The sequence below is a fragment of the Cheilinus undulatus genome, linkage group 19 (genome assembly GCF_018320785.1).
Source record: "Cheilinus undulatus linkage group 19, ASM1832078v1, whole genome shotgun sequence".
NCBI lineage: Eukaryota > Metazoa > Chordata > Actinopteri > Labriformes > Labridae > Cheilinus > Cheilinus undulatus.
The window spans coordinates 10497600-10524528 of NC_054883.1; the positions used below are offsets into that span (position 1 = coordinate 10497600).

Genomic DNA, 26929 nt, shown 5'->3' on the forward strand with positions numbered 1-26929 from the left:
TATGAAACAGTCTATCTGGTGTGCCATCATTAAAAAAGACAAAGAAGAAAAAAAACTGTGCAGTCTGATTCGGCCATGGGGTAGAAGATGTTGCTGAATATATTACTTGACTGAAAAACCTTTGAGACTGTCAAAGTTCTTGGCTTTATCTATTTTGTTCAGCATTTTGTTGCTTAGTGTTGCAACTAATCCAGAGTTTGATCTTGGATTGTGATTAATGAGGTTTTTTGTTCAGTTCTTAAAGACTTTCCTTATTTATCTCTTCCAGCTGTACTTTGAAATGCTTCCCACAGCCTCTCATATGATGATGAAACTGTTTACAAGGGAGTTTACGTGCCTTTCTCCCTAACAAGCCTGATAGAAGCCAACATGTAGACATCACTATATCTGCTGCTGCCACAAAACAGCTAATTTATTCCTTCGTAGGAACACTTGCTCAGACAGCCATCTCAGTCCAGCTGTGAGGTTACCTTAGCATGATAATAAAAACAAAACATAAATAGAAATAACACAGTTTTAGAGAGAGCTTTAAAGACAAAGCTCCTGGTTATCATCCTTCTGAGAATGATGGGAGTGATAAAAACAGACAGGTTAGTCCCTTCCTTCCTGGAGCGGTAACACTGAGGAGTGCGTGCTGGTGTAGTGTGTCTGCTGAGCGTGCAGAGTGGCTCAGCGCTGCCGGGAGAAGAGGTTCCTCAGGGCATTGTTGTAGTTCTTATTAAAGGCGGTGTATATGAGCGGGTTAAAGAAGGAGTTGGAGTAGCCGAGCCAGAGGAAGATGCTCTTCCAGAGAGGCGGGATGTCGCAGGAGCACAGCGGGACGATGAGCTCGGTGATGAAGAAGGGGATCCAGCAAAGTACGAACACGCCGATCAGAATGCCGACCATAAGCGCTGCCTTTTTCTCCTTCTGCTCACGCCACGTGTCACCATCTGTCTGGAAGGTCACGGTGGCGTGACGCACAGTAAACACCATCTGCGGCTGCTGTGTTTCCTCCTTTACCTGTGAGGCACAAAATAACTCAGTTACTCCATTGATTTATGAATCAATCAGACAAACCTAGTTAGCATTAGAAAAGCAGTATCTCTAACAAAGCAGGCCACAAAAAAGCAATCGCTGAAGTGTGAATTCTGTGGCTGCTCAACAAAAGATGGATTATAGCCTGCTGAACAGAAGTGTGAATCAACAGGTGGATAAACAAGTTGAAGCTTATTCTTTCATTTCAAACAAACATAAAGCACACAGAGCTGCCGCCGCATCTTAATCTGCATTTTCCAGAAGCCCATTTTGTGCCATTTCACAAACATACCGCAGAGCCAGGAAAAGGAAAAAGAAAATGTCAACATTAATCTGCCATCTTTCTCCTCACTCATTTGTTGCCTAGCACAGCTCAAGGCTGACTTTTTATTTGTTCATCAAGTGAAGCTGCCAGGGTCATTCAGCTGTGTTTCTAAAGACAAACTGTTTCTCTAAATATGTCAGAAGCAAAGTGCACCAGCTAGCTGTTGAGTTCTGCTGAACATTTAAGCAAGATCCTGCACTGGGATGGAGAAACTCATCCCCTCTGGAGTGAGTTTAGCTGAATCAATACAGGCCAGCAGGAACTGCACTTGATAAAATGGATGAAGCAAATCCATTTACAGCAGAGGCCAGAGGTTAAAAGCAAAGGGCTGCTGGGAAGAAGGCTTCAAACCTTCATATTATATACCAAATGGTGCAGTAGATAAATGTGCACTTAGCTGCAGATCCTCATTTACAGAGCATATCTCTGATGAGGTTATGATGTACTCTGAAACAGACTGGCTCACTCAAAAAAAGCAGTGTTTCCACACATTAAACATCAAAAACATCCTTTCATGTAATATAACCTCTTTTTACTGGCTTCCTCCCTTTTGACAGTATAATATGCAATATTTCAGAAATTAATACAGCATACACCAAATAAATCCTACCTCAAAATATCACTGAGTACAGACTTTCTATAAACAGAATTAGTCAAACTCTGAGTTGGTTGTTCTCAGCGCTGTGTTCACACTGCTTTGTTTAAATGGCTCCATCTACTGAAGGGCACAATGGTGGTGACCAGTGACAAGACAAGGACAATCAACGGACTTTCAAAACTAGAGAAAAAACGTGCTTGGTCTGAAATATGTCAAATAAATAATAAATTAATTAACTTTGGTTGTATACTTGGATGGAGATCAGTTCTACAAATGGCAGAACTCAGTCAGATCACTGAAGGATGGGTGAGGGAGGAGGGGAAGTAAGGGTGCTAACCTGCAACATCTACTGGGCATCTGCTCAGTAAGCGAGTAACTTGCAATAGTTTGCAATTCTGCTTTTTGTCAAGAAGCAAAAATAAAATAAAAAAAACTAGAGGACTAAGATTTTGGAACCATCCGTGGTTGCTACAACTAAATGGCTAAGAGGCTTACAATGTTATGTCATTTAGGAGTTGGTTTAAGAGATTTGAGATGGACCGGTATTCATGCTGCTGAGGACCTTGTCCAAGAGCCCACACTGGATAACAGGCCTCTTCTCTACCCGTTTTTAAATCTCTTCTTAAGACCCATCTCTTTTCTCTGGCCTTTAACACACAGTAGTTGTCGACTTTTATATTTATTTGGTATTTTAATGCGTGCCTTTTCATGTTACTTATGTTTTATGTCTTTTAAATTGATTCTGTATTTTATATGTAGTGCTCTTCTTTCATATCTTGTGAGCTGCATGGTTTTTAATGTACTTTTATTTATTCTGTACTTCTATTTATTCTTCTGTACAGCACTTTGGTCAACTGTGGTTGTTTTCAAAGTGCTTAACAAATAAAGTTGGATTGGATTGGATTGGATTGGATACTGATGATGCCCTGACCTGGACTTCAACACCCCCATCTTCTATACTACTGTAAAGTCAGCAAAGTAGACCGCTGAGCCATCTAGCTGGCTTACATCACTATATACCAGGATCTTAAGGCTGAAGATATCTCATTTCTTGTCTGTTTCTCCTGGAGAATTCAAGAGCAGCTTTGCTCTATGTTGTGACAGGCCGACTTCCTCTGGCTGTTGAGACACATGATGTGCCTTAAGCCTGGTTAATGCTTCTGCATCAAGATAATACGTTAGCTATGACGTAGTGGCCTACTGGGTTGTGAGCGCCACATAGTTGGGTGGTTGTGTGGAAGGATGTTCCGTTACCATTTTTTTCCTTCCCAATACAATTCTGATACCAAGGTGTTGGGTATCGGCTGATACTGAGTACAGATCCGTTACCAGTGTGAACTTTCTGGATTGACTGTGCAGACTAGCAAATAATTTTAGACTTATATTTGACTAAGAATATGAATCTACAAATAGAATCATAAAGGACAGCATCTCTATGACCCTAAAGGTGTTTTCCTGCTGACTACTGAGGTTTACTGCCAAATAATAATAATACAGGGGGCTGCATCACAGGCTCTCTCTATCTCTCTCTCCATTATGCTCTATTTAGACAGCATCACATTATGACGAACAGCCTGCAACTGGCTGACAGACCCTCAGAAAGTGAAAACAATATTGCGGTTTGTATTCGAGCTAGCGGTAATAAATTATCATAATTCAATTAAAATGGATGAAAAGATGTTCAGTGTTGGGTTAAATGGTGTGGATTTACTTGTGTACTTGCTGATACCAGTACCTGCATTTTAAGCAGTATCGGATGTATTTTCGATACTGGTATTGGAATCGGAACAACCCTAGTTGTGTGTGAATGTGTCGCTGGACAATACTCAACAGTGCAGTTTTTATGCTAGTTCCCGGTTCAGTGGCCAGAATGTTAAAACAGAAGTTAGAGACCCACTCCTTTGACTTTGTTGTACATTTCTGAAATTTTGTGGGCAGATGCAGCTTGAGGAGATCTACAAAAAAGCCTCTTGATTAAGAGCCACTGCTTAAGCTATGTTGAACTAAGCATTGGCTTTGATGCAGAAGCATAACTCAGACTTTAGGCTCAACACTGACTGTTGGGCCTTTATTCAAGCTGTGACTGTCCCCTGCAACATTTTAATACAGTCTCTTTGCTTTAGTAAGTGGTCTGAACAGGGATTAAAATGACAAACTAGTGGACAACAGAGGCAAATTAACTAGCTAGCTAACTTCAAGGTAAATAAGCTTTTCGCTGAAAAAATGAAGCATTCTTTGGAAATATAAAAATAAAACTTAAAGAAGTTGTTTTTACATCTTGGGAAGTGCACCTTTTTGCTTTTTTCCAAGAGTTACATGCAAAGATAACTCCTGCCTTGCTAGATTCTACTTATGAAGCCAAGCAGAAGTGTTTAGCTTAGATCAGCAAGCATTGGAAACAGCATGAAACAGCTAGCCTTGCTCTATCCAAAGCTTCTATGTTTGCCATTTTACATGTCATACTGAGTCTGTTTATTCTGTAAGATAACTGAAATAGAAAACTAAACAAATGAGCAGAAGTAGAGAGTGATATACCACAACTTTTTTGATAAATAAGAACTTGAAACACTGACCTCTCTGAGCCCTCAACTAAGTTGGCGCTTTATTTGTTGTAAACCAGAAGTTTTCCATTCAAGTATATAAATCCTTACATTAACCTTTCAAAGCAGGTCGGTTGGCCAGATTCCATGTCTGTCATCAGCCAAATCTATCTCACAAAACTCTAATCTGAAATGACTGTGCCAGGTCTGAAAATGGACCTTACCAATCAGTGCAAGGTGAGGAGAACAAGGCGGTAGCTAAAGGCAGGACTGAGTTGTACTAAAAGCCGAAAGCAATCATCTGCTGCCAGTGTAGCATTTAGCTTGGATGTAGCAATAATAGAATGGCAGTTTTATCAGAACTGAACCATATTTATTTATTCAAAAAGATAAAAGAACACTGAAAGGTTTTCATGATGACAAGATGTTTTCGCTGTCCTCCCAACCTGCTTCAGCATGAGTTTGCAATAGTTACAATAGGGGTTTAGTTATACTGTAAGTTGGTATACAATGGCTGCCACCGGTGTAGTGATTAGCTCTGAAGTAGCTTCTTGCACTTCTCCTCAGTTTCTCTTGTCACTCTGATTGGCCCAGATTGAATGTTTGTCCTGTCACCATCCAAGATATTTTTTAATTACTGCTCTTCTCAAATGGCGCGAAAGGAAAATTTCCCAAATGAATTTGAAACACATCCTGTTCTAAGGATACATGAAACAGTCTATCTGGGGTGTCACGTTATTCTTGTATAGGATCTGAATTTAGGAAGAGGGAAATGATAGAAAGAAGTTTGGTCACAAGTGCTACATTCAAGGCTGAACACGAAAACTCTCCCACGCATGGTAAGCACTCTTTAAAGCTAGTTGGTTGTGATTTGCAGAACACTTAGTTGTATAAGAAGGCTTTAGAGGCACTGGCTGGTCAATCTTAACTTAATAGATCAGGTTGTCTTTTCCTTTTGGTAAACATCTCTTCGCTGCTAGCAGTATCTAGCAGGATTGAGTCATATCATCTGTGACTGATTCTATCTTTAACGACCAAGAGCAGCTACCCATCTGCTTAAATTATGTAAAGACTTATGAGCATTAAAGTATTAATGCATCAAAGGTTAAGTATTTCAATCTTAAATGCAGCCTTTTTTGAGGCTGAATAAAATCCTAAATGTAAAAGTTAATAAGACAAAAAGCATTAACAATATTTGCAGTGACATTAGCATAACATTTTATTACCCTTGGTACTGTAATGTTGTGTTATTTGTGCATCTGGGCCAAGAAACGGAGCACCTTCCTCCCTTATCAAACCTCTATTTCTGGCGCTGTGTATGTGTGTGTAGCTCTTAATGTGTTTGTGTGGGTGTGTTGTTGATGGATGAGAGCTAAAGGTTTATTATCTTGGATGTTGATGCCATCCCTCACATCACAACTCAGCGTGCAGGCTCTTAGTGCCTCGACTCTTCCACGTACTCAGGGAAATGATGAGAATAAACCTTGGCTGGGTAATGAGACCAGTTTGATACAAGCATAAGCTGCGTGTATGTCTGTGGGAAGCAAAATGACTAATAAAAGATTTTCACTTTGATTGCTAAAACCGCAGGATTGAATGCCTGGGTAATGGAACTTGACATTAAAGTCGGTCCATCAGAGCAATAAAACATGATCTAATATAGCTGATGATTGGTCCACCTTGAGATTGGCCACTAATTTCAAGCCAAACTTGCATAACTTAGGCATATTCTGAGGATTTGGAGGAATTTCTGAGTAAATGCATTCCAAGCCATCACTTTGTATTTTCTGTCTCGCTTTTTGTGGATGTTTGCCAACTGATGAATGTTCAGAGCGTTTTTCATAATAATCTGTTTTGCCGGTAAAGGTGTGTTTGCACTAAAACGTCTAGGAGTGGTGTAATCTTTATCTCAGAGGTGTCATAGAGGGTTTTCAAATTGCATTTTTTGTACCATAAGGGCGGGTGAAAAGTGGGTGCCTTCTCAATTTTCAAGGGGGAAATTTGCCTGATTAAATGTTTGCTAATGCTTTCGGAACAGATCCAGACCTTTGTGTCTGCTGATTAGAGGAACGCCACAGCCAGGAAGGTGCGACAGCCCATTTAAGATGCCATGGGTGGTATTTATAGCCCTCTACCTTCTGCCCACGTACATTAACAAGCTGGTGGTGATGAGCAGGATTGCTGCAGTTATTTGTCTGGATGTTGATACATCCGATACATGTGCTTCACTGATTACTTCTGGATACTACAGTGTGTCCAACAAAAGATAATAAATACGAATACACATGAGGAGTTATCAACTGACCTTTACATCGCAGTAAAAATGCTTAATACAGCTCACTGACCTGTTTCAAGGAGTATCTTAAACACTCCTGATTGGTCAATTAAGGCTGTCAAAGGTCTGCTTTTTTATCTACTGGACCCCTGCTGTGAAGACAGATTGTTCCTAGGGGTTCAGAAATGATCACAGACCTGGGAAAAGTAAACAGTTACACCAGTTCACAGCCAGAAGTCTGATAAATCTGGCATAAGCCCATTTATCTTGGGAGGGGAAAAAGGGGAAAGGAGATCTAAAAATGTGGAGAAAAGGAAGACCAGTTAGCTTGAATCCTCTTAAATAAAGCAAATTACAGTCACAAATAGAACAGTGAACAGAACACAATACTGGAAACAACTGTGTTTGATGATGGTTGATGGAAGAGGAAACATAAACAGACTCAGACTCAGTGCAGAAAAAAACTTGATCAGGTTTACCCTGTTGAACTTTATGAGCAATGGAAATAGTCAGTAGCTCTGCAAATATTATGAAAGTAACCATGCACTGAGGAATATAACGAACAGTAGTGGGGTAAAATATCCTGCTCACTGTACATGATTATTTGTATATTACACACCTGTGCCTTGACATCTTCCTGAAAATGAAGCCTCCTTAAAGCACCCGTGAGTAATTTTTGTTTGGCTATATAACAGACTGAAATTAAAACTGATGCCTCTTTTTATGAGCCATGAAATCAAGCACCTCCATCAGCAGGTAGATTAATTATTATATTCTTATTTTTAATGCCTGAAATTGTGGCTGCAGAGTAGCTGTCAGTGAATGTGATGAACAGCACATGCCAAAGCAATTTTTATTTTACATTAATTTTCCATGGATAAGAATTTTAATGAGTTATACCAGCGGTTTTCTAAGTGTGAGGCGGGCCTCCCCTGGGGGGCACCACAGAGCTTCAGGGGAGGCGTGGAACCATGAACCAGAAAAAAGGGGATTTGCTTTGTGAACCTCTGCCGTGCATGGAGCTAAATGGATAAACTTATAGTTACTATAAGGACTATGCTATAGAGCAGTGTTACTCAACCAAAGAGCTAAATTATTGAAAATACCATTGCAAGAGCCACAATCTAAGAGGTAAAAAGAGGCAAAAACAGCTTGCAGTAGCAATAAAGAGGTTAAAGGTGGCAAAAAAGGTCAAAAAGCAGCAAAAATGGGTGAAAATGGGGAGAAAAAGTGGGAAAATGGTCAGAAAGTAACAAAAATTTGTGAGAAGTGACAAAAAATTGAGGGGAAAGTGACTTAAATGGGTAAAAAGCAGTCAAGCGTGGCAAAACTTTGGCAAAAAAGAGGAAACAAGTGGTATGTAATGGCAAAGGGTAGTTTAAATGGGCAAAAAGTGGCAAAAAAAAAGTGAAAAAGGGCAAAATGGCAAAAAGAAGAGGCAAAAATTGGGAAAAAAAAGTAAAAAAAAGTGATATTTAATGGCAAAAGGTCGCTTAAGTGGACAAAAAGTGGCAAAAAAGGGCCAAAAATGGTATAAAAGTGGCAAAAAGATGTTGCAAAAATGAGCAAAAAACTTGGGAAAAAAGGGATGATGAAAGCTAGCTTAAATGGGCAAAAAGGTGAAAAAGGGCAAAAGTGGGATTAAAGTGGAAAAAATGAGAAAAAAGAAGCAACAAGAAGTTATAAAATGGCCCAAAAAAACATGAAAAAAGGCTATTTAATGGCATTATAACCGAATAAGAGGAAAAGGCAGATGTTTAAAGACATTTGCAAACCAAAATATCCAAAATATGTTAATGTTAAAAATGTTTAAAGATTAGACATAAATATTTGAAATGTTGTTTAATTATTTTCAATTTGAATCATTTTTGTGGGTGGGGGTCCACCGAATGAATAAGCTCTTCTTAGGGGAGGTTCACTCTCACACACTTTGAAAACCCCTGAGTTATACTATACATCTGACTTTCAAAAAAATTAGGGGGAGATTTTCACACTGCTCATAACTGTGCTACCTTTGCCCCAACACCTTCATACGGCAGAAACATTGGTGGTCCTTTGCATGTACTTTTTCATGACTGAACCCAGCCCTAAAAGCATTTTACGTGACTGAGCACTGGTGACAAAATCAGCTTGACATAATTGTAGGGATGCAGCGAACCACATTTTTCAGACTAAGTACGAGTGTGAACACTTATATTTGGGTACTCACTGATACTGAGTTCAAATTAGGGTACTTAAAGTGTAAGTAAACCCCCAGCTCAGAGCTAACTCTGCCCACTTTAAACTTTTGAAAAAATGCACCAAAAAAGGGCAGTTTGGTCCTGAGAGGAGGGAGGAAAAGTCCCATAGCACTGCTGCCTCAGAGTGATCTTTTGAGGTAGAGGATTTTCCCCCTCCAGAGTCCCCTGAAGCAGGCTGTATGTAGTGGTGGACCGTGGTGGTCATGTGCGCTGACATCTGTTTGGGTCGTTGGCTCCAGCACTGACATTACTGAAGGTAACGTTCTACCTTATATATAAAGTTTGTTTCTATGGCACGCAGATGGTCGAGTGGTTCAAAGTACACGGGCGTCCCAGGTTTGAATCCAGCCTGTGGCCCTTTACCACATGTCTCTCCCTACTCTCTTCCCTGTTTCCGAGTCTATCCACTGTCCTCTATCTAATAAAGGCACAAAAATGCCCAAAAATACATCTTTAAAAAACAAACAAACAAAAAGTTTGTGTCTGTCACATAAACCCTGCCTTTTCTGAAAAGACTTTTTCAAAGCAGAGATCTGCTTGCGCTAATTACAAGCCATAAAATGCAGATTTTTATCAGTTTGGTGTAAATGTCAGAAAAAGCACCAGCATTAATGTGTTTTATCATAATTCAGTCAGAAACTTCAGTGTACAGCTGAAAAAAAAAATGTTAAAGTGTTCACTACCTCTTTAATGTTACAATAACTGTTGAGATGAATTGAAAGTTTTTTCTATTTTTAACCGCCATTCTTCATCCCTCTTCTTGGCAATTTATCAGTGTATAGTTTTCATTCCCCTCTTCTTTCTTCTTCTTCATTTAAGTTGAAATATCAACAAACTGCAGACATGGCTACAGCTTTGACTACATGCCAAAATACAACCCAGGCTTGGTGTGGGCACCGACTGGCATCAGTACATCCCTACATAACTGCCGTCTTATCCTTCATTAAAACAGAAGCATTACGCTTCAGAAAGTACTGTTACACTATCCAAATGCATTATAATACAGTACAAAAGAGACTGAAATAACGACAGGCTATAAATAAGGATTAAGAGAAGCAGCAGAGTCAGTGCCCACAGACTATCTTCCTTTTAGTCACTGTTCTACATCTGTCTAAAAAACCTTGAACTCTGTCAATTATTTCAGTTTCACATGATAAATGAATTCCACAGCCATGTTTCTCTGTAGAGAAGGTGCTCTACAGTTTTCGTTCAACAAAGTCCTCGTTCTGATTTCACAGTTTGGTCTGTTTACCAGTTTACAGATTGCCTCTGGAGCAACGTTGTTTCACACTTTAAAGAAGCAGTGAAGTGAAAATAAATCTGTATTTAGGTTTGTTGTATGACAGGTTGCTGTGTTATGAACCCCTAGTTCAAATTTCAGTCAAATAAAAAATCTCGAGGTTTATAAAATTTAGCTTCAAAATCATGAAAAATGACACAGTGAAATCTTCTCCAGGATGTTGTGGGCTTGTCTGTTGAATGAGCTGAAGCCACGCCCACTCAGGAGAACTGGGATCTTCTCATATTTAAAAAAAATGTTACAATTTGAATGGAGAAAAACACTCATGCTATTAGCCTACCCCTTGACCTTATGAACACCACAGCTGCCAGAGAAGAGACAAAGTCTGTTTTCTGGCTCAAATCTCTGTTATACTTTAAATGATCAATAGGCCACGGTGGCTGATAGATTTGGCAAATTTACCTCACAATGACAAAAAACAGCATTTAACTGACTGTTTACTTTCAAGACATTAGCTAACAGACTGTACTGAGATGAACTGCTCTGATTTTATATTGTAGTGTTAGAGGGGCGGGGTCATTCCCCACTGTGGTCTCGTGACATCACCAGCCCACATACTAGCCCCCCGAAAATTAAACCCAACCAGGGCTCTAACGGTCTAAATCCAAAATTCAGTCACAGGTAGATCTCAGTGTTTTCACATTTATAGCAACCATATTTCAACATATCTAGTGTGTTAACACAAAAAAATTTGTATTCCACTTTACAGGGTCTTTAACATCACATTTATGAAAGAAAAATTAACAAAACTCTTAGAATCAAACATGCTGTGTTTCCTTTAGAATGAAGCAATGGTGCCATAGAACTAATATCTGACCTATTAAATTCATTGCTTGTCTAAGTAATGACCTGAAGGGTGTAATTGTTTGGTTTGCTTCTCCTAAACAATTACACAGTATGATATATGAGAAAATACCAGCACAAGGAAACTGCTGTGCTACCTTGTTGAGCTACAGTGGGGGATTGAGGCACTAAATTTCTCTCATGTAAAGCAGAGATTTGTTCTGATATTTTGCCTTATGAGTATTTTTTTTAAACCACAAGGACATTAATGCTGACAGTCTTGTTTGAAGTTGCGTTAAGTGTGTAAAGAGCATGTGCATCCCCCTGAAGGTTACAAGGACTGGATGTAATACACAATGTAAGTACAAATCTGTGCGTCTCTCACTTCTATTACATGTGTCTTGCTAGGAACACCTTATCTTGAAAATGTGCATTTCACTGACTTCCAACTTGCTCTGTTGAGCTAGTAGGCAGGTGCTACATTTCCAATTAACTTGAGTAATAGTTTGACATAACAATCTGGTGCATGGCTTCATGCTCATATATGTGTGTGGCTATTTGTTGCCATGGTTGTACAGGCAGAGATGTAGGTCATAGAAGCTCTTTGTTTGCTTGCTTTTCTGTCAAAGTAGCAGGTTTTCCTTTATATGTCTGACACCAAGTCATTTTTTGACCCCCACTGCTCCTTTGTCTTTTTTCTGCCTTAATATCCTGCAGTATCTCCCGCCTCACAAACTGTGCATGTACAGCAACCCTGTTTTAATCCATCTTTCTGATTTCTATAGTCTTGTGCTCTTACTTCGACAGCCTCTAGAGTGGTTCATTCCTCTGAGTATCAGACTCTGTGATGTCTGGTTTATACTGCAATATTGGCCAACATTAGTTGCAGCATTTACAAGCATCATCTGTCTCTGTGTCCTTGAGCAGGCTCCATTAAAATGCTTAGCCCAGGGACGTGAGGATGTGAAAACTGACAGTTTGGCTTGTGCCTCTGCTGTTGCTGGCAGTCGGATATCGACTGAGTCCGTACAGAGTGTCCCTTTGTGCTACTATTTGCACTTACCTGCTCTTCTCTTGTCTTGTCTGTTTACTGCACAGGTTGCTGACTGCAGATCTTTCACTATGTATGTACATAAATCATAGTCACTACTGAACTGTGCTATTGAACTGGAGTTGTATTTACATTTCAAAACTTTTGTTTGTTCTTTTTGTCATTAAGTAAAGACTTTCCTTATTCCTCTTACAAGTAGGGGATGGTTCTTTTCCACGGGGTTTCTATTTTATTATTCCTTTGTTTCTAGTCTTTTTTTTGTCTCTTCTTCTAAAGGTGACTTTCTTGGAAACATATTTGGCTTTGCATTTATTTTTGGCATTAACCTTTATTAAATAATTTTTTTGCTATTTTCAGACTGCAATCCTGCTACAAAGCCAAAGCTACACCGTTCATACACTCACGTTGACTCCACAATGGCATACTGAGTCCCACACTATTTCATATTGAGTTATGGCGTTGTATTACATGTAAAAAAGTGGGGAGCTCCACATACACAAATAAATGATGCCTCTCTTACTTTCTCAGATTTTGACACAGAAGTGAGACAACTTAAGGCGGCCTTATACCTAACGATTTTTCCTCCGATTTCAGAGTCGCAGACAAAATTCCTAAGTCTCAGTCATCGGGTGTAAGGTGTCATAAGACTCGATTTTAGCCGTTTCAAGGCAGTCTTTCTTGAGTCTTGGCGTTACGACAATATCAAACTCGTAAGTCTTAGGTCTGGTTGTATGCTGGTCTTGTCACTGGGAGCCAGTGTTGTGCGTAAGCACATTAATTCAGTTCATTCTTCAAAGTATGAACGTGAACGTAGATCAATCTGGAGCTGCTAAATGTCCGCTCAAGAGACTGAAAAACTTTTCTGCTCAGAGCTGCAGTCAGATCTCTGCACCTGTGTGTTTGTGTGCCTTGTCTGTTAATTTATTCCAGGTTGACATGACAGGTATGATAAACTACCACTAAGATTTTCAAGATAAAAGCCCGATCTGTTTGTTTCTATGGTAAGACAACACGTGTTTTCATTCAGAAGTGTTTCCGTGTGTCTGGGATAATTCCTAGGTTGTTGCAGTAACATGCGAAGTTGCTTCAGTGTTTAACTTTCCTTTCAACTCAATGTTAATGATTTAAAAACATCAGATTATTAGAGATATTAACTCAAATTCAATCTCCATCTCCTTCCACATCTTGTTCTCTGCTCAAAAAATGTTGTTGTTAATTTCCACCAGATGCATGATGGGAAATAATCTCAAAAGGAATTGTATTCTAGACTTTTAGTCAGTGACCCCAGCCTTTGCAAAATCCTAGTCTGAGATTAAAACTCAACAGCATGCCGACAAATTGTCTTTAGATGTAAGAGGGTCTCAGATGTCAGACTTTTTAGAGTACTCTGGTTTAAGGCCGGCATTAGTCCCATTGATACGCCACCTTGACATATATACTGAGAGCGAGATATTACAGAGGTGATATCAATAAGACATCTGTCTTTGAGTACAGCTCTCCAATTCTTTCAAAGAGTATCCATCTACATGCATAAACCACATATTCAGTCTCTGAACTCATCGCCTATCATCCAATGACCACTAAGCCTCTTAGGACATTGTAAATTCTTCAAGACTTCAAGTGTAGCTTTAGGAGATCCAATGGGCATAAACCAAGGCTCATCCCAGCGATTGACTGGCGACCAATCCAGGGTGTACCCTGCCTCTCATCCAATGACAGCTGGGATAGGCTCCAGCCTCCTACGACCCCCAATGGGATAAGAGGTGTAGATAATGGATGGATGGATGGATGGATGCATGCATAAACCAAGGCTAAGGTTATGAAAGTATCCAGACCTCCATCACTGTTCTCAATTTTGATGTGCTTCAGCCTGATGCTACACTTCTTAAAAGTCACTTTTTCTCTCTGTAGACTACTCTCAGTGCCCCATAATGACAAAGTAAAAACAGAATTTTAAAATCTTTTACAATTTAATAAGAAGAGAAAAAACTAAAATATCACAATGCTATAATGGTATAACCCGACACGGGAAAGCTTCAATAGGTAACATCTGAGAGAAGGCTTTGAAAAAATCTCGGAGTGTGGTTGGATGAATGTTCTGTCACCTCTCTACGGGCCAATAAGAGCAACAAAACGTGACGTAGCAGCTATCTAGCTGCGCATGTGCAGCTACTGAGGAATAACCGAAACATGGCGACTATAGACATGTAAGTACTTAACCTTTGAAGTTTTTGAAAAGAAAACAACTCACTGCTGTTCTTTGTTCTTCTTTTAACGAAGAACAAAACTTACGCTTTAGCAGCATCCATGCTAAGCTCTTCCACCATAATTGCACCGGCCTCTGGCTGCTGCTTGTTTACGTCGCGACTCTTCCGTGCCTGAAAGTACTGCCCCTCATTGCTGATTGGTCCTGCCACTTTCTAAACGGGCCCAAACAATTCAGATGGGAGCTTAACAAGATGGATTCGCCAGTGAGAAACAAGAAAATGGGTGCATCCATCTGCTTTGCAAGGTTAATAATGGTAAGGTGTTGTATCAATGTATTTAAAAATTAAAAGGGATAATATAAATGTATATTTAGGAGTTACAACCCCCTCCTACCTAAAACAAGCCTGTGATGACATACTCAACTTAGATCACAGAAAAATGATTTTTTAAGTCTCTTTGCACCTGTAGTTTTTAAGTTTTATTTCTCCCCTGCTGGGATGCGTGAAGCTGCTATGAAAACAACATTCCCTGTTTATGTTAAAAGCACTCATTAGAATAACTACAGACTTGGATAGTGAAGAACTTGTCTGGAGTAGTGTGTTTATCCTTGATTTTACTTGGCTTTAGCAGAAATACTGGTGAGTGTACAGAGCTGTTTGTTTACCTAAGATCTCATTTGACACCACAGCCTGCTTCTTTGAATTATTATAGACTTAAAACAAGTGATTTACAACATCTTTAAACAGCTGCTGAGCCATTTTTATACAAGTCACTGCAGCACTGGACTCAAAGATGAACCGAGTTGATCCGTTGCAGCTTCCATCTTGTATTAAAGCCACAGGCTGACAGAAATGCTATGCAAAGTGAGCACCCTCTATGTTGTTGTTATTAAAAACATCAGACTCAGAGATGAAAGACCACACATTATGCCTGTTTACTGTGCTACATGCTATTTACACTGAAAGGAGCGTTCCGTCAGTTACCAGGCAGATCAAGTCACAGAGGTATGTGCTAATGACGAGATTCAATGTGAGCTGTTTTCTGTCACATACTCTGACATATTGTTATGCTACTTTTATACCCACACTGTGACAGCAAATCCAAAGGATATTGGATTTTTTATCAAGAAGTGAAAAATTACCTCAGCCATGGGCGTTATTGTGTTGGTTTTGCGTGAGCCTATCCGAAACTTGGCAGCTTTGTAGATCTTCCAGTAGACGAACAGCACCACGCAGAGCGGCAGGTAAAACGCTCCAAAGGTGGAGAAGATGGTGTAGGACGGCTCCTGGCTCACTTGGCACTTCGTCCCTTCTGAGTATGTCTCCCCCCAGCCGAAGAGGGGTGACAAGGAGATGATGGAGGACAGCAGCCATGTGAGTGCGATCATCACATTGGAGATCTTTTTGCGCGTCTTGAGTGTATACTGCAGGTGTCTAGTGATGGACCAATAGCGGTCCAGCGCGATGGCAGTCACATTCCAGATGCTTGCCGTGCAGCACAGCACGTCAAAAGAGATCCAGACCTGACACAGAACCCGGCCAAGTTTCCACGACCTCCCATTTAACTCGTGCACCAGGCTTAGCGGCATGACCAGGGCGGCCACCATCACGTCAGAGATCGCCATGGAAGCCACGAGGTTGTGAGGCACCCTGTGGAAGGTCCTCACCCTTAGGATGGTCACCAGCACCAGTAGGTTCCACACAAAAGTGGCCACCACCAGCATTGCCAGTAAAGTCAGGGTGAGGACACTGAAGACAGAAAAGGGCCGGTAGATGTTTCCTCCTGAGTCATGGCCGTCCAAGGCTCCACTGAGGTTGGCTGTCAGGATGCTGGTGTTTGGATACGCCATGGTAGCTGCTCACCGCCCTGCAACCGAGGGCCAAGAGGATTCAGAGACTGTTTCTGCAGGTCATTCATGCATTCTGCAGAGAAGAAAGAGAGTAATCTTAACATTATTTTAACATACATAGTCAATTAACATACAGTCAGTTCAAAGCTGTGAAAAAATGTTATTGGATTCCATTTTTGTTAATAATTAAAAATGAAGAAAAAAAAAATCACAAAGAGAAGCTGTTAATTCTGTCATTAGACAATATGAGTGTACATCACCACCAGAGAGGTACTTTAATAGTCTGCTCACAATAGTGAAAAGGCACTTGAGTTCCTCACAGCTGTCAAACAACCTGCCTACAACTTTCAAGTGCAATTTTGTCTGCTGTTAAAAAGGCTCAAAAGTGCTCTGGGACATCTCTGGGTCTGCAAAGAACATAAATATTCAGTTTCATCTTCCCACTGATGTCCTTTGATTTGCATTAAAGTCAGGCCTCTATAACAAAATGAAGATTTCTAAGAGCTGTCTTTGTTTAACACTCATTCAAAAGTATCAAGCATCTATGTCCAATAGAGAGATCCCCGTGTTAAACATTGTAGAGGCTTTTTATGTTTAAAGCTGTTGTGGAAACAGCTTTTTATTTTTCCCTGTACATATCAGAGTCTATATTTGGAAGATTCTCTTTATTTTCATAGGATTTCCTCCGTTTATGTATTAACACAGGATTTTCTCCAAGATTTGACATGCCAGCTTTGGCAAAGCATTCATTGGAGAGGCTCAGCGAGGTTCAAAGTCTAAAGCACACAATGTTCAACACTGAAGGAAAAAAATCTTTCAGCTGAAGGTTATGAAATTTGTCAAAATCTTCACTACTTTAAAATTCAATATACAGCATTTAAACTCTACATGCAGTTATGCTGTCCATATTTTCTCATCTGTCTCTGCTTTTTCAATGATCTGTACCAACTTTAAAAGATTACATCTATAAGATAAGACAGATACACGGGAGAGGAATGAGTCAATTTAAAAGAGGAGTGTCGTAGAGAACCACAAACAGAAAAATAAAAGAATGACTGGGTCACTTTGCCCTACCTCATCTTTTGTGGATTAAAGTTAGTAAAAGCAATCCAATGTAGGATAATATCCTTACTAAAAACAGTGTACATTCTGGCTTTCTATAAATGACTGGCAAGGCAAATGGCCAGTCGCTGTAAAGAATTCTGGGGTGGAAATGCAGATTTCATGGGCACTTGCAGAGCTACTGCAGGATCCACACCAAGCAAGGATGAGAATGAAATGAGAGAAGATGTATATAGCTCATCTCAACTTCAGACACAAAAGAGCAAACTGCTCAAAGATGCCAAACTCTATGGAAGATTATGTGCTTGAGGATAAGGCCTTGAAAAGAAGCACAAGGAGCATGATATGTGCTATTTGCTGCCGTAAATTTTTTGTCTTCATTCATCAGGGCATTATGAATTAAGATATAGTAACTGTCAAGATATTATCAAGAACGTAAATGAATTTGTCTTGTCTATTACATTACTATCACAGCAGCACTTCTTTCTCTTTCATCATCTCCCTTTTCTCTCTTCCTACTTCTCCCTTTCATATCCAAGCGTTACTATGGCAGATGACTGTCCACATGAGTCTAGTTCCAGTTTCCTCGCCACTGTGACAGGGCTGAATACTGCTAGTGCTGAGCTCATGGTAATTAGAGTTGGGTCTTAAAGGTCACATATTATGCAAAATACACTTTTCAGGCTTTTCTAGCAAAAAATATGTACCCCTGGCCTGTCCACAATCCCCCCAAGAATCAGAAAAATCCACCCCCTGATTTTCCAAGTGGCTCCTCGTGTTACTTGTATTCCCCATCAAGTGTGTCACAGCACTTCTGCAGTGTCTGCATACTGTTTTTGGTTTGTCCATAACCTTTTCTCCTTTCTGATTTCTTGACACCAGGAAACCAAAATGCTTCCACGCATCAGATTTTAAAGTCACTGAAGCATCCAAAATCTCTAACTTTGTCACTTGGTTCTCCATTGCCCATCGTAGCATCTAAAATTTTGGTGCTGTTAGATCAAGCGGCTAAGTGAAGCACAAAAGACGATGGACAAATGGTAGCTGTAGGTCCCACTTCCCTTCGCTCTGCTCCACTAAATTATAATATAAATTGATATGGATAGTGGTACAGCTCTACTGATGTCAAAACAAATAAGCACAAGCTTCAGGTTCTGAAGTGGACCATGTTTCAATTTACATTAGAATTTGCTGCGCACTTTAAAAAATGGACCAGAGGCTGCAGTTGGCCCTTGGGTCATAGTTTGGACACCCCTGATCTAAAATTTCAAGCAATCTCCTGCACATTGTCTTAACTGCTCAAAAACATCTGGAAAATGCTGCCAATGTTTTGGTGCAATACGACAGTGCATGGGAGCATTCCTGAAAAAAAAAATCAGATAATCAAAAAGAGAAATTACTCATAATCAGATGGAGGGATTTGAATTTTAGTTACCCTGGTATGAAAACAGACATCTCTATTATTTCATTATTACTAGTAACCTATCAAAGTTTGAAATTCTGGTATTATGACAACCATAATTTAGCTATGGATTTAACTCTAAAATCATTTGTCTAATATTAGGCATCTATCATTTTATTCCAAAATACATTTTTATGTTAACTAAGTCACATTTGAATCACAAAAGCCTCATCTTTTGCAGCATCACTGGTGGCAATACTGATTTCATGCATCATGTTTTGGAAAACATATTCATTCATGCCTGATTTAGGATGTTAATTTTAATCATATCTCTAATTTCTTATTTATAAATGCTCAGTTCCAACTGTTTCAACACTCTACTCTTGCTCTTAACAACCTTCCCATGCTGGCTTTTTTAAAACTACAGATCACAGCGTCTCACCTTGATCCCATCTATCCACCGCTCCAGAGTCTTTACAAAAATCTTGAATATTAAACATAATCATTCATTTTACATGTCTCTTCTCATGACATCGTAATGAGGGGATCTAGATGATTTGCTCAGGTTTTTCCCAGGCCTCTGGGTGCTGTGGCAACATCTATAATTAGTGCAGCTAATGCATATAATTCAGTTGGAATAAATGGCTCTAATTGAGTTTGATTTAAATCACTGCTTTAATCAATTTGATCATATTCTTGTGACTGTTTGTCCTGTAGTGACATTACTTTCAGCTGTATTACCGAAGCATTAATGTGATGAATAAATCAATTAATGTTTCTCACATTTCCAAGGACGTGTTGCTTTTTCTGCAAGAAAATCAACAAGAATGAAAAAGTTAATTCACTAGAGTGCTCATTGAAATGCTGTTTTAGCGTATGTTTTTCCACCCAGTGGGTTGTGTGAGGTCGATCGTCAATATGTCGTGGCAGGTTGTAACAATATGACCTGCGAGTCTGTCAGCCGGTGTATTTATAGGACATGTGACAAGGTCTCTTAGCATCACAAACCATAGTCTTGAATCAAAGGGTCCAACCAAGCACATGATAGGCCCTCTGCTCACTCTTCTCCCCGGTCTTATTAACCAACCTAACAGGCATTAAATTAGACAACCTTTATGAAGGGAACAGGCAATCAAACATGCTTGTTTCCTCCATCAGACCACAGCTGTCACTCACCTAAGGAAAGCAGGAAGCACATGCAGATGTGAATGATGGAAAGACACTTCACTGATTACTTTTTAGTCTATTGTGTTTTCACAAAGCCTTGTGTCAATCCAGGTCGATTACTGACTTGAGATTTGCAGGTGATGGTCTTGTTGATGGGAGTTATTGTGAGAGTTTAAACAGGGACATAGTGTGATTTGCATCTTATTAAGTCCCATAGGATCTGTCTGCTTTTATAGTTGAACCCGCCTGGAGGACAGTGGTGAAAGACAAGAACATGTTCCAGACAAAGCTGCAGCATGGAGTTATTTCAAGGTAACATATATTTCATTAAGCACACTCACTGGATACAAACTGAGGTTGCAGTTTTTAAATCAACTTATTTATGTTGCAATTATATCCAGCCAAGGAGCAAAAGGAAAGTGCAATTTTCTCATCACAAAAAAGGCAATCTGCAAGTTTCAGATGCATTTTTATAAGCCAGATATTAAAAGCATTTCTCAAACAAACCCTCCTGCCATGGCTGCAGGTTCAGGTCAAATAAAAGTACCGTGGCGTTTAAATTTGGTGTCATCTTCGCCTCTAATCACCATCACAACCTTAGAGGATCTTACAGCAAGTGTGAACAGCTCTCTCTTTGTGTGGAGCTCTTCAGTCTGAAAGGCTAGAGCGCTCATTAGTTACACCATTTTCCCACCAAGGTTAGTTTCTCTGAGGCTGACATTTGCAGCTCAGAAAAACAAGATTGGAAAGGAAGGCTATGTAGATGTGCCCTCTGGTTTTTGAGACGTTCAAATCATAAGTAGGCATAATGAAACAATTTTAGGTGTGTGAGTGGTCGGGAGATTTTTTCCTCACAAGCCAACGTGTTTCAAACAACAAAGATAGATAACCCTCTTCTTACCCTTTCAAAATAAAACTCCCCATGCATATCAGGGCTCGTGTTTTGTTTGCAATTGTGCTGAAGTGCCTCTCACATAATGATAACTTCACTATTAAAATATTGAAGATTTCTCCAGAGGTTTACCATCCCATGAGGTTTCCCGCCCGCTCGCTCCTCTGTTTTAACATCCAAACACTTGTTACGCACTATTTCAACGACACAGCCTCACTTTTTAAATCCACATCTAAACAACAAACCGGCATTTTTCTGTTGGTAAACAAAACTCGGTGGCGGCAATTCACAACCGGCGATAACTCACCCCGTTACCAGTTCGGTTATAACGCAGACATCCCGCACGAGCCCATCTCTGCTCGGTCCTAACGTTTTCCGTCGAAATTCACTTTGCAGCTCGTGGCAGCCAGCGGAGTGATTGAGCAGCGTGCTCAGCGTTGATGACAGCAGAAACACGGCTCGCGCGGAGGATACAGAGACACTGGACTGAACCACAGCGCGCTCTGAAAAGGGGGAGGCAGAGTCCAGCACGGATCACAAACAGAGCGTTTACGAGGCATTTGGGACACCTGTGAGTGTGTGCGGGTTTGTGGGTGCACTTCACGTGAGAGACAGCGCGCGGGAGCGGTGGCAGACGACGCTTTTCGCTTGACGAAGAGCGCGTGCCTCTCAGAAAACAGTCCCTGTCTAATTAGTCTAATTCTGCAGTGATCAGAGGTTGCTTGAGGAGACATGCATCCTGCTGCTTATGATAGATGATACCTCCGCGCGAACAGCCTTCCAACTCCCCTGGCATTTTCTCCCAGCTCGTGCAGACGTGATTAATCCACATTTCGCACAAAGTAATTCAAATTTCTATTGTGAGCTGGGTTGTACAACTTGTAATCAAGTTGCTCCCGAAAGATCTCTTAGTGGAATATCCAGTGAAACACTTTGAGTGTCCCATGTGCTGTAAATGTCCTGCTAAAATCTCCCTAGGTGATTTATTTATAAAATCATTGTCTTAGTTGCTTCCGGCAATGACACCCTGCTTACAGGAACAGAACACTTAGTGACTGTCCTCTCCATTAATTATCTTTTTTTTTTTTTTTACGTGAAAACAAACCATGCTAATTGATGGTAATTATTCACCAGTAACAGACCTAAATAGCCTATAACCAGGAAGTGTCTGCTATCAAACTTTTTAATGTCATTGTGTTACTCTGACACCAAAGTTAATGTATAGGAACAGTCCACTGTTTGGTATAGACACACCATGAACCCGAGGACCTCATAATAAATGGGACCCCATATAAAAGTTTTGTTGTCAGGCTATAGCCAGCACCATGGGAGGTTTGTTCATTACCTTCACTGAACAAAAGCCACCACATTTGTCACAGCCCAACCTGCGTGAAGTCCCATGTTAATACGCTGCATATACTTGGCTATAAAGCTTTACCGCAGTGCAGTAGCGGACTCAGGCTGCCTGAGGACAGTGGCAGAAAAAAAGGACATCAGCTGATTACAATGTGGAAGTACACAGGATTGTTTATACAGTGTATAGGGTAGACCATATGGCACTGCATCCTTGCATTTTATTCCACTGGAAGCCCACCCTGTATGGAGCTTTGCAGCACATGTGTTAAAGTCTAGTCTGCTTGAAAGCCACCATGGACTGAACTTGATGGAGTTTTTTTTTTTCTTCTGAAAGGTCACCCAGTTTCCTGTTTTCTCTATAGAGCATCCCACAGCAAAAATTAAAGTGTTTTCTCAAATAAAAAAAACACCAATGATGACACTTGACAGGGTTTGCTATATTGTAAGAGCCAGTTTTCTCCACAGATTGTTTGTGACTTTATGTTTTCCCTCAACTGGAGGAAACTAAATTATGTTTTACAACCCAAAAAAGTTAACTTTGTCAGGCATTTTGACTCATATATGATTTTTTTTTTCTGATTGATTTAACACGCAAGTTACATTGAATATGATCTTTTCATATCAGGTTCAGGCGACTTTGGCTATGTTCACATCTGACGCCTTTATGCTCAATTCTGAGCTCAGATCTGATTTTATTGTTTGGCTGTTCACACTGTGGTTGAATTAAAAAAAAAATCATGAATGGATCTGATTTAGTACCTGAAATGAAAGTGACTCTGAAATGAAAATGTCAGATTCAGTGTGACTTCTACTGTCCTAAAATAATCAGATATGAGTAATATGTCAGGAAAACTTCCTGACAAGTGTGAACAAGCAAGTCAGGAAATTTTCCTGAGTAGGCAACTGTGAAAATGTCTTCAAAATTTCAGGAATTCATAGTAGTCGCTTGGAGGAGTAACACAACACCATGAGCTCTTAGAGATATGATGGTACCTGACCATAATGAGCTTATTAAGACAGAGGAAAGACTTTAAATCATAATCTAGATTTAACAAAGGGACCCAGTTCAGAAAAGTTAATATCAAAAAAAAGATTAATTGTACAAAAACATTTTGGAGAATCATGTCCATTTGTGCACTCAGTACTTGGTTGACGCTAACCTTGCAAAGCAGATGGATACACCCGTTTCCTTGTTTCTCACTGGCGAATCCATCTTGCAAAGCTCCCGTCTGAACCGTTTGGACCCGGTTAGAAAGTGACAGGACCAATCGGCGTCGAGGGGCAGTACTTTCAGGCGCGGCGGAGTCGTGACGTAAGCAAGCAGCAACAAGAGGCTGGTGCCGTTATGGTGGAAGACATTAGCGTGGATGCTGCTAAAGCGCCAGTTTTATCAGAACTTGACGACATTTCTTCGTTAAAAGAAGAACAAAGAACAGCAGTGAGTTTTTTCTTTTCAGAAACAACAAAAGTCGTGTACTGACGTCTACAGTCACCATGGTTCGCGTTATGCAGTTCTATGGAGTTTATTCCTCAGTAGCTGTGCACGCGTACCTCGGTAGCGGCGATGACATCATGTGTTTTGTTGCTCTGATTGGCCCGTAAAGATGTGACAGACAGAACGTTCATCCAATCACCCTCCAAGTTTTATTTTAAAGGCACTGCCCTTTCCCAAACGCTGTATATCATTGGTTTTCCAGATGGATGTGTGAAACAAATCCATCTGGCATATCAGGTTAGGTCGAGGCTCCTTTTGCAACAAAAACTGTGTCAATGCAATGTGGCATGGAGGCAATCAGTCTATGGCACTGCAGCAGTGTTATGAAGCCCAGGTTGCTCTGATAGCAGCCTTCAGATCATCTGTATTATTGAGTCTGGTGTCCCTCATCTTCCTCCTGACAACACCCCAGAGATTCTCTGTGGGGTTCAGGTCAGGCTAAATGGCCAATCAAACACAGTAACAATATGATCAGTAGTTTTGGCTTCACTGTGGGCAGGCAGCAAGTCCTGCTAAAAAGGAAATCAGCATCTCTATGAAGCTTAAAGTGCTCTCATGACTCTGGACTTCATAAAGCACAGTGGACCAAGACCAGCAGATGGCATGGCACCCCAAACCATCACTGACTGTACCTTCAAGCATCCTAGACTCTCAGTCCCTCTGATCTTCCTCCAGACTCTGGGACCTTGATTTACCAATGAAATTTGAGGTTTACAGTCATTGGCACCCCTGGAATTTTTCCAGAAAATACACCATTTCTCCCAGAATTTTTTTTTTTTTTTTGGTACACACATGTTCATTTCATGTATGTGCATTGGAACAACACAAAAAAACAGAAGATAAAAGCCATAATTGACTTAATTTTACATGAACCTCAAAAATGGGCCGGACAAAATTGTTGGCACCCTTTTAAAACTGTGGGTAAATCATTTTATTTCAAGCATGTGATGCTCATTTAAACTCACCTGTGGCAGCAACAGGTGCTGACAATATAAAAACCACAGATGAAGCCAGTTAGAATGTATAAAAGTTGACTCAGCCTTTGTGTTGTGTGCCTGTGTGTGTCACACCAAGCATGGAGAAGAGAAAGAAAAGCCCAGAATTGTCTGAGGACTTAAAAAGCAAAATTGTGTAAAAAATATGAACAATCTCAAGGTTTCAAGACCATCTCAAAAGATCTTGAAATTCCTTTGTCCACTGTGTGTAATATAATCAAGAAGTTTATAACCCATGGAACTGTGGCTAATCTCCCTGGCTGTGGACGGAAGAGAAAAACTGACAAAAGAATGCAACGCAGGATAGTTGGAATGGTGGATAAACATTCTCGGTCAACTTTCACACAAATTCAGGCTGTCCTGCAGACTCAGGGTGTAAAAGTGTCTGCTTGGACCATACGTCGTCATCTAAATGAAATGAAGCGCTATGGCAGGAGACTGAGGAGAACCCCACTGCTGACAAAGAGACATAAAAACGCCAGACTGGAGTTTGCAAAAATGTACCTGAGTAAGCCTCAATCCTTCTGGGAGAACATTTTGTGGACAGATGAGACTAAGGTAGAGCTTTTTGGAAAAGCATGTCATTCTACTGTTTACAGAAAACGGAATGAGGCCTACAAAGAAAAGAACACAGTACCTACAGTCAAACACGGTGGAGGTTCAAAGATGTTTTGCTGCCTCTGGCACTGGGTGCCTTGACTGTGTGCAAGGAATCATTAAATCTGGAGACTATCAAAACATTTTTGGCCACAATGTAGGGCCTAGTGTCAGAAAGCTGGGTTTGGGTCATGGGTGTTCCAGCAGTACAATGACTCAAAACATACCTCCAAAAGCACCAAGAAATGGTTGGAGACAAAGCACTGGAGAGTTCTGAAGTGGCCAGCAATGGGTCCAGATCTAAATCCCATTGAACACCTATGGAGAAATCTCAAAACTGCTGTTGCAAGAAGGCAAGTTGTCCGGCCACTTTTTTGAGTTTTGTGTAAAATTATGTCACCTATTGCACATAAAGGTAAACGTGTATACTAAAAACATTTGTAATTGCAACAATTTCTGGGTGAAATGGTGTATTTTCTGGGAAAATTCCAGGAGTGCCAGTACTTTCGTCCATGACTGTAGTTTAATCTGAAAACTTTGGACCGCTAGGCAAAGGTCCACTTCTTTTTCTCCTTAGCCCAGGTGAGAGCTTGTAACATCTGAACGTGTAGCGGTTCAGAAGTGGCTCAACACTAGGAGCACAACACTTCAAGTCCATGTCCTGGACCCGTCTGTGTGGTGGCTCTTGATCTACTGACTCCAGCCTCAGTCCACTCCTTGTGAAGTTCCCCTAAGTTCTTAAATCTACTTTATGTGACAATCCTCTGAAGCCTGAGCTCATCCCTGTTGCTTGTGCACCTTTTCTTTCCATGCTTTCCCCTTCCAGTGACCTTTCCATTAATAAGCTTTGATTTAGCCTCACATTTTCTCTGTGGGAAGAGTATCCTACAGCAGTGGTTCCCAACCTATAGTCCGAGCACCCCTAAGGGGGATGCCAAAGATTTCAGGACGCGGGACCCTGTCTGTATTCACGCTGTCAAAATTAGATGTGCATGTATTTAAAAAAAAAAATCATGATGAGAGATACAATGTACAATGGTGCATTAGGGTAAACCTAAAATGTTAGAAAATAAAGGCAATTATTAATATTTGAGGAAAAAAGTCTACTTTTTGGAGAAAAAAAAATCAATTTTTTTTAAATTGTAAATTTACAAGAAAACCAACTCAGAATTTTGGAGTTCAAAAATTGAAAAAATACTTTTTTTATAAAGCAAAATTTCCAGGCTAAAAAAGCCATACATTTTGATATTAGAAACTCAAAAATTTCATGTTCTCAAAATCGTAAATTTACAACAGCGTAAAGTAAGAAATTAACAAATAATCAAACTGAAGACAGTGGTTTGACTTTTGACTTTTTAAGGTGTAGTTTTTCTTGAAAATGAACAGGGGGAAGCTTTTCTTAGGTATGAAAAGGGGGGCCCAAGGAAACCTGTCCTACAGGACAGGTGACACGTTTTCTCCACTGGAGGGCCTCTTTAAAGGGAACTTTATTCAATTGTATCCATACAAAGGGCACATCAAAAGTCTCTTTTCGAGTATGATTTAACAGGGGGCTCTTAAGGGCACTCTTTCGGCTCTTTTTCTGAAAGCACAGAAGTGTGGGGAGTCCTCAGACCCCTTCTGAGATGACCAGTCTAGCAGCGTTACTGTTAAATCTTCCACTTCCTTAACTTGTGCCGCCTCAGAGAGGGAGATGAGGGTTTATCCCATTGTTGTTTGTACTAACATTTACTTCCAGGAGATTCACAGGATTTACTTGAAACATCTGCTCATGAGG

General features: G+C 40.3%; 1 protein-coding gene across 1 annotated transcript; it reads right to left on the reverse strand.

The window, feature by feature from the left end:
• On the reverse strand, nucleotides 1–21143 carry htr5ab (5-hydroxytryptamine (serotonin) receptor 5A, genome duplicate b). Its single transcript, XM_041814433.1, has 3 exons — nucleotides 21017–21143; nucleotides 15479–16259; nucleotides 1–1002 (listed from the first exon to the last, which is right to left on the reverse strand). The coding sequence occupies exons 2-3, from the start codon at nucleotides 16184–16186 to the stop codon at nucleotides 670–672; spliced, it is 1041 nt and encodes a 346-aa protein (XP_041670367.1). The 5' UTR covers nucleotides 16187–16259; nucleotides 21017–21143; the 3' UTR covers nucleotides 1–669.
• Nucleotides 21144–26929: the final 5786 nt, after the last annotated feature.

What these genes read in the sequence shown, in the direction of transcription:
- htr5ab (XM_041814433.1), bottom strand. Translation starts at nt 16,186, where the DNA reads ATGGCGTATCCAAACACCAGCATCCTGACAGCCAACCTCAGTGGAGCC. An exon ending in CAATAACGCCCATGGCTGAG is followed by an intron (nt 1,003 to 15,478) that starts GTAATTTTTCAC and finishes TGTGCCTCACAG; the next exon opens with GTAAAGGAGGAAACACAGCA.